This window comes from Aspergillus aculeatus (genome assembly GCF_001890905.1).
Source record: "Aspergillus aculeatus ATCC 16872 unplaced genomic scaffold ASPACscaffold_6, whole genome shotgun sequence".
In the NCBI taxonomy this organism is placed as follows: domain Eukaryota; kingdom Fungi; phylum Ascomycota; class Eurotiomycetes; order Eurotiales; family Aspergillaceae; genus Aspergillus; species Aspergillus aculeatus.
Genome location: NW_017962981.1, coordinates 185,504 through 198,447, shown reverse-complemented (window position 1 = coordinate 198,447; position 12,944 = coordinate 185,504). Strand labels below are relative to the sequence as shown.

The 12,944-nt window shown below is 54.7% G+C and overlaps 3 protein-coding genes across 3 annotated transcripts; 1 reads left to right on the top strand and 2 right to left on the bottom strand.

The window, feature by feature from the left end:
• Nucleotides 1–564: 564 nt before the first annotated feature.
• ASPACDRAFT_77547 (uncharacterized protein) lies at nt 565–3,000 on the bottom strand. The gene is made up of 2 exons (XM_020204981.1): nt 2,773–3,000; nt 565–2,702 (listed from the first exon to the last, which is right to left on the bottom strand). The coding sequence occupies exons 1-2, from the start codon at nt 2,832–2,834 to the stop codon at nt 800–802; spliced, it is 1,965 nt and encodes a 654-aa protein (XP_020056994.1). The 5' UTR covers nt 2,835–3,000; the 3' UTR covers nt 565–799.
• A 369-nt stretch (nt 3,001–3,369) lies between these two features.
• On the top strand, nt 3,370–9,609 carry ASPACDRAFT_51590 (anaphase promoting complex subunit 1; the record flags this gene model as incomplete). The annotated part of the gene is made up of 1 exon (XM_020202505.1): nt 3,370–9,609. One exon carries the CDS (start codon nt 3,370–3,372, stop codon nt 9,607–9,609), a length of 6,240 nt encoding a protein of 2,079 aa, XP_020056993.1.
• A 341-nt stretch (nt 9,610–9,950) lies between these two features.
• On the bottom strand, nt 9,951–11,429 carry ASPACDRAFT_27235 (RPAP1 family protein; the record flags this gene model as incomplete). The annotated part of the gene is made up of 2 exons (XM_020199480.1): nt 9,951–10,121; nt 10,191–11,429. The coding sequence occupies 2 exons, from the start codon at nt 11,427–11,429 to the stop codon at nt 9,951–9,953; spliced, it is 1,410 nt and encodes a 469-aa protein (XP_020056992.1).
• Between the last annotated feature and the right edge of the window lie 1,515 nt (nt 11,430–12,944).

The following is a 12,944-nucleotide window of genomic DNA, read 5'->3' as shown; positions in this document are numbered from 1 at the left end:
AGCCACGACCCTTTTCTCCTCCACAATTGCCTATCGATGTAGAAAAATGTCTTTCACAGGTGGCGGGGAAAAGCAGGATGGACTCCTGCCGACCCCTCACCCTGATCCAATCCCATCCACCGGCCTACCTGTCCTTAACACTTCCTCAACGAGGAAAAGTCCAGCACAGATAACCTTATAGAAAGGAAGACGAAGATCGATAGCAACCACGGGGAGAAATGAGGGAAAGGGAGCGGAGACGGCCGCTCTTTCTGGATAAGGGGGTCACGAGGGGGAGCGGTTCGCGTTTCTTGTATGCGTTGGAGAGAAAGACTCCAGCCATTCGAGAAGCCTGACCTGGTGGGTAGGGATGGGGGGGTTTTTTCCGCGAATCCACTTTTGATAAGTGGATGGAAATGAAGGATGGGGTGTCGATGTACCGCGTCCGATACAGAGCTTATCCTTTTTCTCCGAGGGAGATGAGGGATTTCAAGGTAATGATCTCGCCTTGCGCTCCACCTTGCAGTGCGGAAGTTTTGGTTGGGCTACGATGTGTGCGGTAAATGGGGTAGGGGGCAAGGGAATGGGAATGAAGGATACGGTAAAATGTCCCGAAAGATGTAAACGTGTAAGTATTGGGTATCTTGGTCATCCTATCTGTTTGACCGTCTTGACGGGATGAGAGGTGCTGTTTGGTGTAGGAAGCGGTTCTGGGGGCGTCGCGGACAGTCACACTCCAAATGCTCGGTAGGAGATATCAAATCACAGTCGCATTAAACAGGACATCGCAGAGCCTTTCTTCGAGGTTGCTTGGTGCAGTTCAGGTAAAGTTGCGGAGGCGCTTGATTGGGCTTCCCATGATGCCGATCGACCGTTTGGCGCTCGCCATCCCACTCAGGAGTCGGTCCATCCCGTCCACGTCCAGTTCGCCCTTGTGCAGACGCTGCTGGTCGCTCTCAGTTGATGTGACCCCAGCGACGGTCATGGTGCCGGCTGGAACGTTCTCGGGCTCGATCACTTTGGGTGCAAGGATCAAGATTCGATGTTCGGCAGTGAGAATCAAGTCGAATGGCGGTTGTTCGGAGCCGCGCGTACGGCTGGAGGCTACGGGGAGATGACCCACTCCTTTGAGGCGCTCACCCATGAACGTGACGTCCTGGAGGGTGGACACCCGGCAGCGGTTGGAGGGATCAAACGTGCCGGTGGCCTTGGTGGCATTGCGCCACAAAGACAACAAACTAGAGATAACGGCGGTCTGGTTACCGTGTCGCAGTAGGATTGCCTCATCTGGCATGGGGTCTCTCCAAGTATTCGTTTGAAACACGGAGATGCCTCCGCTCAACGACGAGTTGGCGGTGCTGGCCGAGCCGCCTTTCAACAACGTATCCTCTCGTACACGTTTGGTCGACGGTGTGAGGGGAGCGAACCTGGGTCGATGTTCGAAAGAAGGAACAGTAGTCTCGGAGTGATGACCGCTCGGGAGTGGGCTCAAAAGCCGTCCGCTAACAGAAAAGGTTGTCAAAGAGCCGCCGGTCACGCCCTGCACACTGGATTGGCGCTCAAGCGGACCCTTGATATTTCCCGGACCGGTCCCTTCAATGTCCCAAACCCCCCATTCCCCGTCCGACATCAAGACCATAATCGCTCGTCCTCCAAGTACCCATTCCGCGCTGATTACAGTCTTGCGCCGCGTGAGGCCCGAGACGCTTTGTTCGAATCCAGGGTAAAGGCTGATGTGCCACTTTCCTTCCGTCTGGGAGGTCTCAAAATCACTTTGCACGCCGGAAGACCTGCGCGAGGCCTTGGATCGCTTGGTAGCAAAACATGAGTACACTTTGACACAGCCGCTATGGAAAGCGACAAGCAATGTAGAGTGGCGCGGCGTGGGATAGCCAGACGGGTTGAATGAAATGTTCGTGGCCGGAGCCGGGAGGTATCGACGTTTAGTTTCGATCGCATCGTCGCAGAGCCGATGTCCGTCTGCAATCGGGATCCGGTGGATTAGAAGCAGCCCCGCCGACTCTGCGGAATGGGTGGCGACGAGAAGGTCCCACCGTCCGGAAGCATGCTGTTGGCCGCGGGACAGGTTCTGCTCCTTGTTCTCGGTCTCCTGATACGTGAACGTGACGCTGACCCCGCGGGGAAGTTCTTGATGGGATACTCCGCCGCTGATGGAAATGGTTTGGACCCCAATCTTGGTCTGGTGAGGGTGAGGGGGAGCCAAGGGTATGGTCACCACGCGCGTAGAGTAGTCTGCACAGACGGCAGCAACGACAACGAGCTCTTTTAAGGTTGGAGGGAATGGGTCAAGTGACGAGCGAGCTGCTTCAGGTAGAATGCGAGGTACTGCCAGATGAAGAACCCTGCTCCCCAAGGGGATGTCGACCTGGCGCAGGATACTTTCATATGGATAAGCAGGATCCACTTCGGGCTCTTCTTCCTCGAACTGAGCTTTAGGTTCTTCTTTGGAGATAGACGATTGAATCTCTGCGACACTCTCGTCGTCGGAGTCAATGATCATAACAGCGTCGTCACTCGGGGGTGGAGCGGGCTTCTGGGGCTTATCTGCCTGGGCAACAGGAGTTTTCTCCGTGGCGAAAGGTTTCCCTCCTCGCCAAACCACCTTTAGACCCGTCTCGTAGCCGTAAACGACAATCGATGAGCCATTGGGAGCAACAAGGGGGTAACCGGCTGCCGTATGAACACGATGGGGGAGTTGATAGCTAGAGGGAGGAGCAGCCACGGTCAATTCAGGCAGTCTTTTTCCTGGTCTCGGCTCAAATCAAAACTTACCTTAATTGTAAGCCGCCGTCATCTCTGGGTCTGACCAGAGGCTTCGATGGGAACGATGGCATGGTCTAAAGGTGTTTGCGGGTTGGTGATGGAATGCGAAACTGGGCAGAGCTTTGAAGCTTAGCTTTTGTTGGAAGAGCTGCTTTGGCACGAATCTGCTGGATTTCTAGTCCAGAAGACTGACAACCACCATTCCCAAGCAGAAGTTTCCAATAGTGGTAAGGGTGAGGGGCGCAGAGTAGTGAGAGATAGAACGAAATAGAGAGGAATGCAGAATTGCGGATTGTCTTGGAGATGGTTGGAGATGAGCGGGTTGTTTTTGTCGGGGGGAGGAAAAGGCGGAGGAGGAGATCAACTTTCAGTCCCGCCGCCGCGTCCCCAGCGCGTCCCTCTTGTGTAGTCGGGGTCGGTCTATCTTATACTCAATACACCAACAACCTCCCCACCCCTCCAAACACTTTCTCGATTCGGGTGTGGGAATCTCTCTCTTCTCTTACTGACACATGCCGGGACGACAATGGACATGACCCTGTTACTGGCTCCATTTGCCAGACCTTCATCCGCTACACCCAACGACAACCATTTGCGCCGCCGATAATGGCTGCCGTGCGGTCTCTCGGTCTCCACGAACCTGCGGCTGTCGCCTTCCTTGTCGCCGAAGGTCTTCTTCCCCCCGATCCATCCGAAGACCTCTACAAGTGGACCACTGGTGTTGATGAAGATTCCAACGGTCCGGTTGAAGATGAGATCGTATGGACCAAGAGTTGCGCAGTTTGGTCGCGAGCCGGGGTGGTGAAGAGAATATTCCGCCTAGATCTTGAGAAGGAAGATATTCGACATGCCTTGCTGGCTAATTTCTCCGTGGGAAAGATCAAACGCTCCGAAGCAAGTCTCTCGAACGCAACAAAGGCCGCCGGTCATGCGCCCATGAACCATGTCCTTGCCCGCTCTCGAGACTCCAGCGAATCTCATGTTGACACAGGCCACCAACAGCCGAAACAATCCAACACCAAGCGGAAGATTGATCAGCGAGATGGCAAAGCTGCAAGGCCGAATGGACTCCAATCGGGCAATATTTCGCGCGCATTAGTGGTGGTACTCAAGTCCCAGGCTCATATCTTCTTCTTAACTGGCAACAGCCATGTCGTCCCTCTTCCGTTCGAAGTCGACTCGGTCTTTGCCACTCCTCGAGGCTTGCTGTTTCAGCGAAAAGTGCTTGAGGAAGAAGCTACGAGTCCTCTTCCAATGGCGCCTCCGAATTCCTTCGTATCAAACCTGCCCGATTTCCGAGCGTCACTGACGCTTGATATCCCCTCAGGCAGAAAAAGTCGCCCATCCTTGACAATCTCACCTGCCCAGAACCAAGGTCTACGTCCACGCAGTACCAAACAAGCGGAGCTGCCCCGCGTCTTCTCGCTCATGGACCCCCATTCGGAGATGGGCCTGGTAGTTACCAAACAATCGTCCCGATGGTTACATACAAGTGTTAACACCCGACCTTCGGGCTTGTATGTCCTCGACTCTGCCGACGAGATTGTCTATGTATCTCCTAGAGATGAGCTATCTGGGCTGAGTCGAAATTTGGCCAATGGACCTCTGATTCTCGTGGTCACTTCCAACATGAATACAGGTCTCTATACTATCTGGACAGCACGCTATCGAGAAGATGAGTTCGCGCCAGCTTCCAAGAAGAAAACGGACAAGAGACGAGACACAGGTGGGACTCGATCAAAAAGACGGAGCTCCCACTTCGGAATGACTACTGGGTCAACCACACCTGCTGCCCGCCCGTCAGGTGCGAGAGAAAGTTTTGGTCCCAGGGGTGATGCGTGGAACACATCCGGCCTGTCCCTGTCGCAGTACTCCACGGATGGCAGGCCAGACGAGGACGACCTAGCCTCGAAATTGGGCCAGGACTTCGGGGATATCGGGGTGCCACTCAAGACCTCCCGACGAGTGAGTTCTCTGTTGGCACGAGCGGACCTGGCATCCAGCCAGGATAGAATCACATTCTCAGATTTGGCGACAGGAAGTCAATCGAGCTCCATGCCTCACGGGAACTTTCGGCAGTCCATTGGTGCTGGTAGCACTCGGGGGAGTTTCGGGTTCAATCCGAGGGGCTCCTTGCCACCCGGCAACGGTTCGGTTTACAGTACTACGAGCAGCTTCATTGATGCGCCGGTGGATAGACTTCTGGAAGAACTAAACAATGAAAGTCTCTTCGAAGGATTTGAAAACATGGACCTGAAAGATTCGGCTTCGGGTCTTCCAGAAGAAGTACTCCTGACCAAGGTTGAGAGCTTTTCTTCCAAGTTCTCAGGCTCCTTCCATACCCCGCTGAGGTTCAAGTCATCCTCACGACGACCGAAGATCGTTACGCTCTCTCCGTCAGAGTTCGGAAATGCACAGGACGGCAACTCGGCAGCCTTGGCCCTCTGCCTTGTGGATCAAGAGGCAAAGTCTATGACTATTGTCAACCTTCGAGTTGATCGTGTTGCTATCCCAAAGAAAGATGGAGGCATGTTCACCAAGAAGTCTAAGAAGGGTGCCGCGTCGAATGAGCGCTCGCTACTTGTCCAAGCTTCAGGCGTGCAGCATTTCCCAGACGTATGGGATGCTTGCAAGGTGACTGATGGCGGTATATCGAGACTCATGACCGTAAGAACAGGCGATTATGGCCAAGGCATTTTGCATCTCCAAACTCCGTGGGGTACACCACAGGCGGTCGAAGTGCCGCGTAACCTCATGTTGCACGAAGCATACGGAATCTACTTGAACGTTCCTGGAAGTCGTCGAAGAGAAAGCGGCGTCAGACGCCTAATGACGGATTCGTTGATTGCCATTGTTGGGCTCGATCATCCAGCTGTGCGAGGGAAGTTTGATGTCATCGACTCGGCTAATCGCCGACATAAACTTCAAATCAAAATGGAGCCTAGCAATGAAATGGTGAAGAGTGTCTTCAAGATGTGCCGGTTCGCATTACCAGATTCTGAGAAGGCAGGTGATGGAATTCTGTCAACGTGGTGGGAGGTAATGAAATGGCTCCATGGGCGAGATGTCGACGATGACGATTTGGAGTGGACAGCTATGGTTCTAGTCCTGTTCTCATTGGCGATTCCTTTTATTGAAAGCAAGCCGACAAGAAACTCAGTCAGGCCCACGCGACGAAAGAAGGGGCTATTGCGGTCAAGCAGCGGAACATACATTGATTCGGAGAGTTGGGAGGCGATGCTCGACCAGGAATCTGGCTCTACTGGCGTGGTGGCATCGTGGATGAACACCAGCTCCTGGGGCTGGGTTGTAGAGCAAGACGCACAGGACAGCGAACTCAGCCAGGGCGCGCCATCCCCTTCAAGCCAGTCCACCTATCGTCGGAACACCTACCTCACTCGTTGCATCGCTCTGGCCAGGGAGTTTCTGCATAGTCCGCAGGGCGTTTCCGTCATGGGCTCAGAGGGGTCTTTACCTACAGCGCTGTCGTTTAGCCAAAGCTTGCGAAGTACAGCACTATGTACGATTCTAGTGGCGTTGCACCTCCTTCGGGAAGAGCACAAGCTGTCCATTTGCGATAGCGAACAATCGCATAAATCTCTGGGCCTCCTTGCTCCTGTCCTAGCCCAGATCGGTGGCTGGCTTGGATGGACGTCCTGGACTTGGGCAGAGGACACTTACCTCGGAACCGAAATGGCCAGTATGGATCGTTGGGAATTCGACGAGACGCGTATATCCAAGCTAGATGTTCCCGACGAACCGTTCGCCCCGCCCTCGATCTTCTTGCATCTCGAAAAGGCATGGAGTGGAACCACCGGGTCTTTCTTCACACTCTTGAACCTTGTCACCGGTTCTGATCGGTCCCCCAAAAAGGGTCGCCTGTGGCAAGAATGCTACGCACTCACCCCGCGAACATTGGCACTAGATGGTTTCTTATCAGAAGTACACACCTGCCCGACGCCAATGGACCGGGTGCAGCTTCTCTATCGTTGGGGGTTCACAAAGAACATAATCGAGACCTTCCCGGAAGGTGTCAGCACTCCCCTATATGAAACTATCTTACGATCGCAGATATACGCCTCGACCTCCTGGGGCTCAGCGCTGCTCCAGCTCGTCGATCGTGAAGACCTCAGTACCTCCCTAGGTGGAAACAATTCGGGACCACCGCCTGCGCCCGCGCCGCTGCAGCCTGCAATGTCGCATGAAGCAGTACGCGACGTTCATCACATTGGTGTTTCGGCTCTGGACATCGATGCAACCAATTCTTTCGAGATATCTGCAGAGGCAGATCGGCTGTCCGTGACAAGGTTGATCTTCCGCGAAGATAAGCGTTTCACTGAAGCGACACGGCTGCTAAACCAGTCCAAGGCCCCAGTGGCTGAATGTGTACCCGAGCCAGAGTGGACTGATTCGGATTTGTTGGAGGCGCAGAAAGAAGTGGTGCAATTAGTGACCCTGCGTACGCTTTCTATCCCAACCGGGCGCGCTATGTTGGCCTTCAGCGGTCGCTTGCCCCTCTTGACCGAGAAACTTCCCATTCCTTCCTTTTCGCTGCAATGTGTGATGAAACCATCGAATGTAACGATTAGCGCAGACCGAGCCTCCTTCAGTGAGGAAAAGGTGTGTTGGGCCTTCTTCCATAACGGAGTGTCGACGGGCCTGGCTATCTCGAGAAATTCCAAGGGCATTGACACCTCTTGGATCCTCTTCAACAAGCCACAGGAGCTTACCAACCGACATGCCGGCTTCCTTCTGGCGCTGGGCCTCAATGGCCATCTTAAGTCGCTGGCTAAGTGGGTAGCTTTTAAGTATTTGACCCCCAAACATACGATGACATCGATTGGCTTGCTGCTTGGTCTTTCGGCCTCTTACCTGGGAACAATGGATACCCTTATTACCCGCCTTCTTTCCGTTCATGTTACACGGATGCTGCCAACGGGTGCAGCTGAGCTCAACCTATCGCCACTGACCCAAACGGCCGGGATCATGGGGATTGGTCTGCTGTATTGCGGCTCACAGCACCGACGTATGAGCGAAGTCATGTTGTCCGAAATTGAGAACGTCGAGCAGGAGGAAGGTAGCCCAGCTCACGATGATCTGCGGGACGAAGGGTACCGTCTTGCAGCCGGGTTGGCACTGGGCTTCATCAACCTCGGCAAAGGAAAAGACCTTCGTGGTATGCGCGACATGCACATTGTGGAGCGACTGCTAGCTGTGGCTGTGGGCACCAAGAACGTGGACCTTGCGCACGTATTAGATCGAGCCACAGCTGGTGCGACAATTGCGTTAGCAATAATCTTCATGAAGACCAATGACGAAATTCTGGCGCAGAAGATCGACATCCCAGATACAACGGTGAGATTTGACTACGTCCGCGCAGATATTTTTCTTCTGCGCACCCTTGCACGTCACTTGATCATGTGGGATCGTATCCGGCCCACCGATGAGTGGTTTGTGCAAAGTCTGCCACCGGTCTATCGACGACGGTATCGCCTGAGGAGCGTGCGCCGACTAAAGAGCGATGACATGCCGTTCTTCAATATTGTTGCGGGGTTGTGTTTCACACTCGGTCTGCGCTATGCGGGCTCAGCTCAGCCGGCAGTCCGCGATCTTCTACTCGCCTATCTTGACCAATTCATCCGCATCTGCCGTCTGCCCGCGATCAACTACGACGCCAAGCTGACGCGCAATTCCGTGCGACACTGTCAGGATGTCGTGGCCCTATCAGCCGCCGCCGTCATGGCCGGCACTGGCGACCTGGCCCTCTTTCGCCGGCTGCGGTCTTTACATGGACGCGTGGATTCGGACACGCCGTACGGCAGCCATATGGCCTCACACATGGCACTAGGGCTGTTGTTCCTGGGCGGTGGCAGTTACACTCTGGGTACATCGGACCTGGCCATTGCATCCCTGCTATGCTCTCTCTACCCCATCTTCCCCACTACTGTACTCGACAACAAATGCCATCTACAGGCGTTCCGCCATCTGTGGGTGCTGGCTGCCGAACCACGCTGCCTGGTGCCTCGCGATCTCGATTCTCGCCGGCCGATCTCCCTCCCTATAACCTGGACCACTGCTCAAGGCATCTGTCGTACCGTCACGGCACCCTGCCTCCTTCCCGACCTGAGCGGACTGACACGCGTGGAGATTCGCCACGCTGACTACTGGCCATTAGTCCTGGACTTTGCCGCTCAACCTGATCTGCGTAACAAGCTTCGCCAAGGCGACCAATCGGTCTACCTTCGCCGCAAGCCTATGTACAACTCCACAGGCGCGTCGTCAGCCTTCGTGTCGACTCTCTCTGGTCTCAGCGACGCACAGGATATCCTCCCGTCTTCAAGAATCGCCACACAATCAGGCAAGGGCCTGTTGGCCCCGGCTCAAGTCACCCCTCTGAGCGGGCCACGAATCCCCAGTGCAACCGCTCACAACCTCTGGGAATGGATCTTTGCTTTGGATTCTCTGCAGGATCTGGGCGTCCGCGAGAAAGCTCTCATCCTGCCCCAGTCTTCCTCGGCCGGCTGGCGCCGTCGTTCCGGAATCCCGACGGCGGAGCTGACGGCCGTGCCCTGGCTTCGCCCCTCTGCTGTAGATATCCAACTTGTCTTGGAGCGGACGGTGCATGGTATCGTTCAGGCAGCCAGAGGTCGGGCCGCTGATGCGGACGAGGTTCGCGACCGGCTCTGGCAGTTACGGTTGTTATTCAGCTGGCTGGACTCGCGGGCTGATGACGGCCTGGACAAGGAAGGCAAGGGTGGTTCCTCTGACGGCTTGTGGCTGCGCAGGGATTATATCGAGGAGACCAGGTGGAAGATCTGGGGGGTACAGATCGGAGATTCGGAGTGAGGAGGTGTGTGCATCATATATGATATGGAGAGAATCAGTTGCTTCGTTCCCTGTTGCTACGGCAGTGCCGCAGGGTATATGATTGATGGCCTGCTAAGATGTTTACATTCTGTGCTCGTTTATATTCTACTAATCCAAGGGAGGTTGTACTACTGTAGTGAAGTGGACAAAAGAGGAAAGATCTTATCGCTGTACCGGGCATGACTCTCCATGCGAGTTGATTTATACAAGTATTTACGCACCAAAAAAAAATCCGTTGTAAACTCGTTGACTTCATACCGTTCCAAGCTTGATTCGCCTCCAATCCCCTTGGTTCCCCGAGATAGAAGAAGTCCGGGGTGTCACTGAGAGCGAACAGCGCCTTCTTTGAGAATCCCACGATCCCCTCCGCCGCCCATCTGCCACAGCCAGACTCCTTCCACAGCCCACGCGGTCGCGCTGGCGTGGTGTCGCCGTCTCCCTGCATCTTTGGCGGATGTGGACGCGTCTTCTTCTTCTTCTCCCTCCTCCTTCTGCGCCCCTCGTTTCTGGGCACGCTCGGTATTTCCTGAATCGTCCGCTTCCGCCAACATGCCTGCGACCACTCCCTCCTTCTCGACTGTGGCCCACAATCCCTCAACCAGCGGAGTTCCTCTCTCTCCGAATTGACCCTTCCCCAGTCGAAACAAGATGCGGCCCAGGACCTGCCACGCGATGCACCGCTGTGCGGCGAATGTCGAGCGACTCAAGATCGCCAGTTCGGGGATCGTGTACCCCGCTGCGTGGGGGTCTTTGCCGTGGTGATGCAATCCTAGACTTGTGGGAAGTGACAATGAGGTCGACGGCGGAAGGATGGTGCCCAGTAAGGAGAAGCGCAGATGAGCTGGATGGATGGCCTGGGCGGTGCTGGCGGGGTGGTAAGGGGAGCTCGACTCGGGGTCTTCGTCGGAGGCGGAGGGAGGTTGCAGCCAGCTGAGACTGGAAGGGTCGTGGGCGATGTTGGGGAAGTAGTGCGTTTGGAGATCGGAGAGGAAATTCGGGGACGTGGGATCGAGATTCGGCATGGACGACGCGGAGGGGGCGGTGGGGAAGTGCACGGATCCGGAGAGGGGGAGAGAAGCGGCCGCGGCAGGATGGAGGTCGGAGGGGAGTTGAGCGGGTGGGAGATCGTCGATTGCGGAGTTGTTTTCTGGTGGTGGTGGTGGTGGCGACGGCGAGGATGATGAGGGTGATGGTTGTTGATGCTGATTAGAGGGCTGTACATCCTGTTTCAATGCTGGTGGTGGTGGTGTGGTGATAGTGGCTGGATCATGTGCATGATCTTCGGTTGGTTTTTCAGGCTGTTGCTCCTTGGATGATGGTTGCGGTGGTTGCGTGGATGGAGGGGTAGAATCAGCGTCATCGATACGGGCTCGACGGAGGAATCGCTCAAGTAGAGATGGATCTAAAGACTCGAGAAGCTCTTCACGTTCGTGTTGGATTTGGGCCTGCGACATCGAGGCCAATTGTCGGTCGTTCTGTTCCGCGATGGCCTGCTTCTCGTCCTTCTCGGTGGGGAAGTTCGAAGAGGCTGCGGACGATGCGGTGACCGACGATGAGTCCTGAGCTCGGCGCTGTTTGAAGGCAGATTGCTTATTGCGTCGACGATGAGCGGGAAAGCCGGTGGTGGTGGGTTTGAGGGTTGGCGGCGCGGGGTTTGCGGCGGGGGAGCGTTCACGAATCTCACCGATCATCCCGGGAATGGCGAGGGTGGTGGACCCCTCCGAGGAGGCGGGTGGGAGTTCTTCTTGTTCATCCTCGGAGTCGAGGTTGAGAATGAACCGGTCGCCACGAAAAACCATGATAGTAATCAGACACCAGGTGAAGGTTGGGAGATGAGGATGAATTGATGATGATGATGATGATGATGATGATGATGATGATGATGATGATGAGGAATGAAGCCCGGTCGGAAATGCGTGGACGGGAAGGATTGAAGAATCCGCCCAAAGAGGAATAGCCAGTCTGACTCAGCATGAGGCTCAAAAGCTAAAAGTTGACGAGCTAGTCCTGTTGAAGGTTAGTGACTCACTTGGTTGGACTGCCTGATCGGGCTAGGTCTCCAGTGTCATGTGACTTGATCTGATATCGGATGATGAATGAATGAATGAATGGATGGATGGATGAATGGAGTGAGGGACTGAAATGGCGCAAGTCCCGTAGCTACGGTACGTACTTTGTATCCTGCACTCGGGACTATTGATTTCTTCCAATGATCAACTAACCAACTGCCATAACAATAAAACCCTCCCCGATAGACTGTAAGACACAATTCATCCCAACCACTCTCCATAGATAGCTATCGTCTATTACAAGTGAGGTCCATAAGTCAAGAATTCAGTAATTGATATCAAAGCCCTGGTAAATTCGACAAGTCAAACGCGGCGCCTGGCATCCAGCCCGCAGTTACTGACCAGACTGTTTGCTGTCGTGGTCGTCTTCGTAGTTCCTGCTCTTTCTCTCCTCTTTGCTTAGGCCTTGGGCTGAGAGCGAGCGAAAAACACCCTCCCTCTACTCTCTTCCCTTTTCCCTTTCCCTTTCCCTTTCCTCTTCCACTTCCTCTTCCTTCCTCTCTTCTTTCTTGCCTTCCCGTCGTCTGGTATACTTCAATTCTCTCCCCTCGTTCTCAATCCTCAACCTTTCCCACTTCCTCTTTCTTTTCCCTTTTTTCTTTCTCCCGTTCTCCTTTCTATTTATGTCTTCTTTTCCCATTGACCTCTACTGAGTTCCTTTTATGCGCCGTCTTTCCGCCAGGAGTGCCTAACTCTACTTCCTGCTCCTCCTTCTTTGCCGCCCTCCCCCTCTCTCTGTCTGCATCTCCAGCGCATCTCTATTAACGGGAACCATCTGATTTGCATCTCAACCTTGCTATTGCAGATTCCGGACCACTCCCGCGCGTCAACTGGACTCCATATACTGCGAGTTCCTTCCCCATATCGCGCAGTAACGCCTATCCAGCCTCATCGTATCTCTTTCAACCCGGCCACCCTCTCAATGCACCATTACCCTCAGCTTTAACTTTCCTCGCCCCGGCCCCCCCCCCCCCCCCTCCCCTCTCCTCTCTCGACTCGTCTATTACTGCTCATCATGTCCCCCGAGCCCTCCAATATACCGGCCCAGGACGAACACGAGTCTCGCACCACACACGACGGTACCCCTCGCGAAACTCGCCCTCGACGGTCGCGTCGCAAGAAGGACGACGACCACGAAGCCGACCGCAAAGATACGGTCCGATCGGTCAAAGTGAAGGATAAGAAGGAGGAAGATCAAGACCCCAATACCAACAAGGAGAATCGCGAAAAGGAGCCGAAACGAGG

Excerpts from the sequence above, each read along its gene's own strand:
- ASPACDRAFT_77547 (XM_020204981.1), bottom strand. The coding sequence starts at position 2,834 with ATGCCATCGTTCCCATCGAAGCCTCTGGTCAGACCCAGAGATGACGGC. Across the intron at positions 2,703-2,772 it reads GACGGCGGCTTACAATTAAG|CTATCAACTCCCCCATCGTG; the intron begins GTAAGTTTTGAT and ends TCCTCCCTCTAG.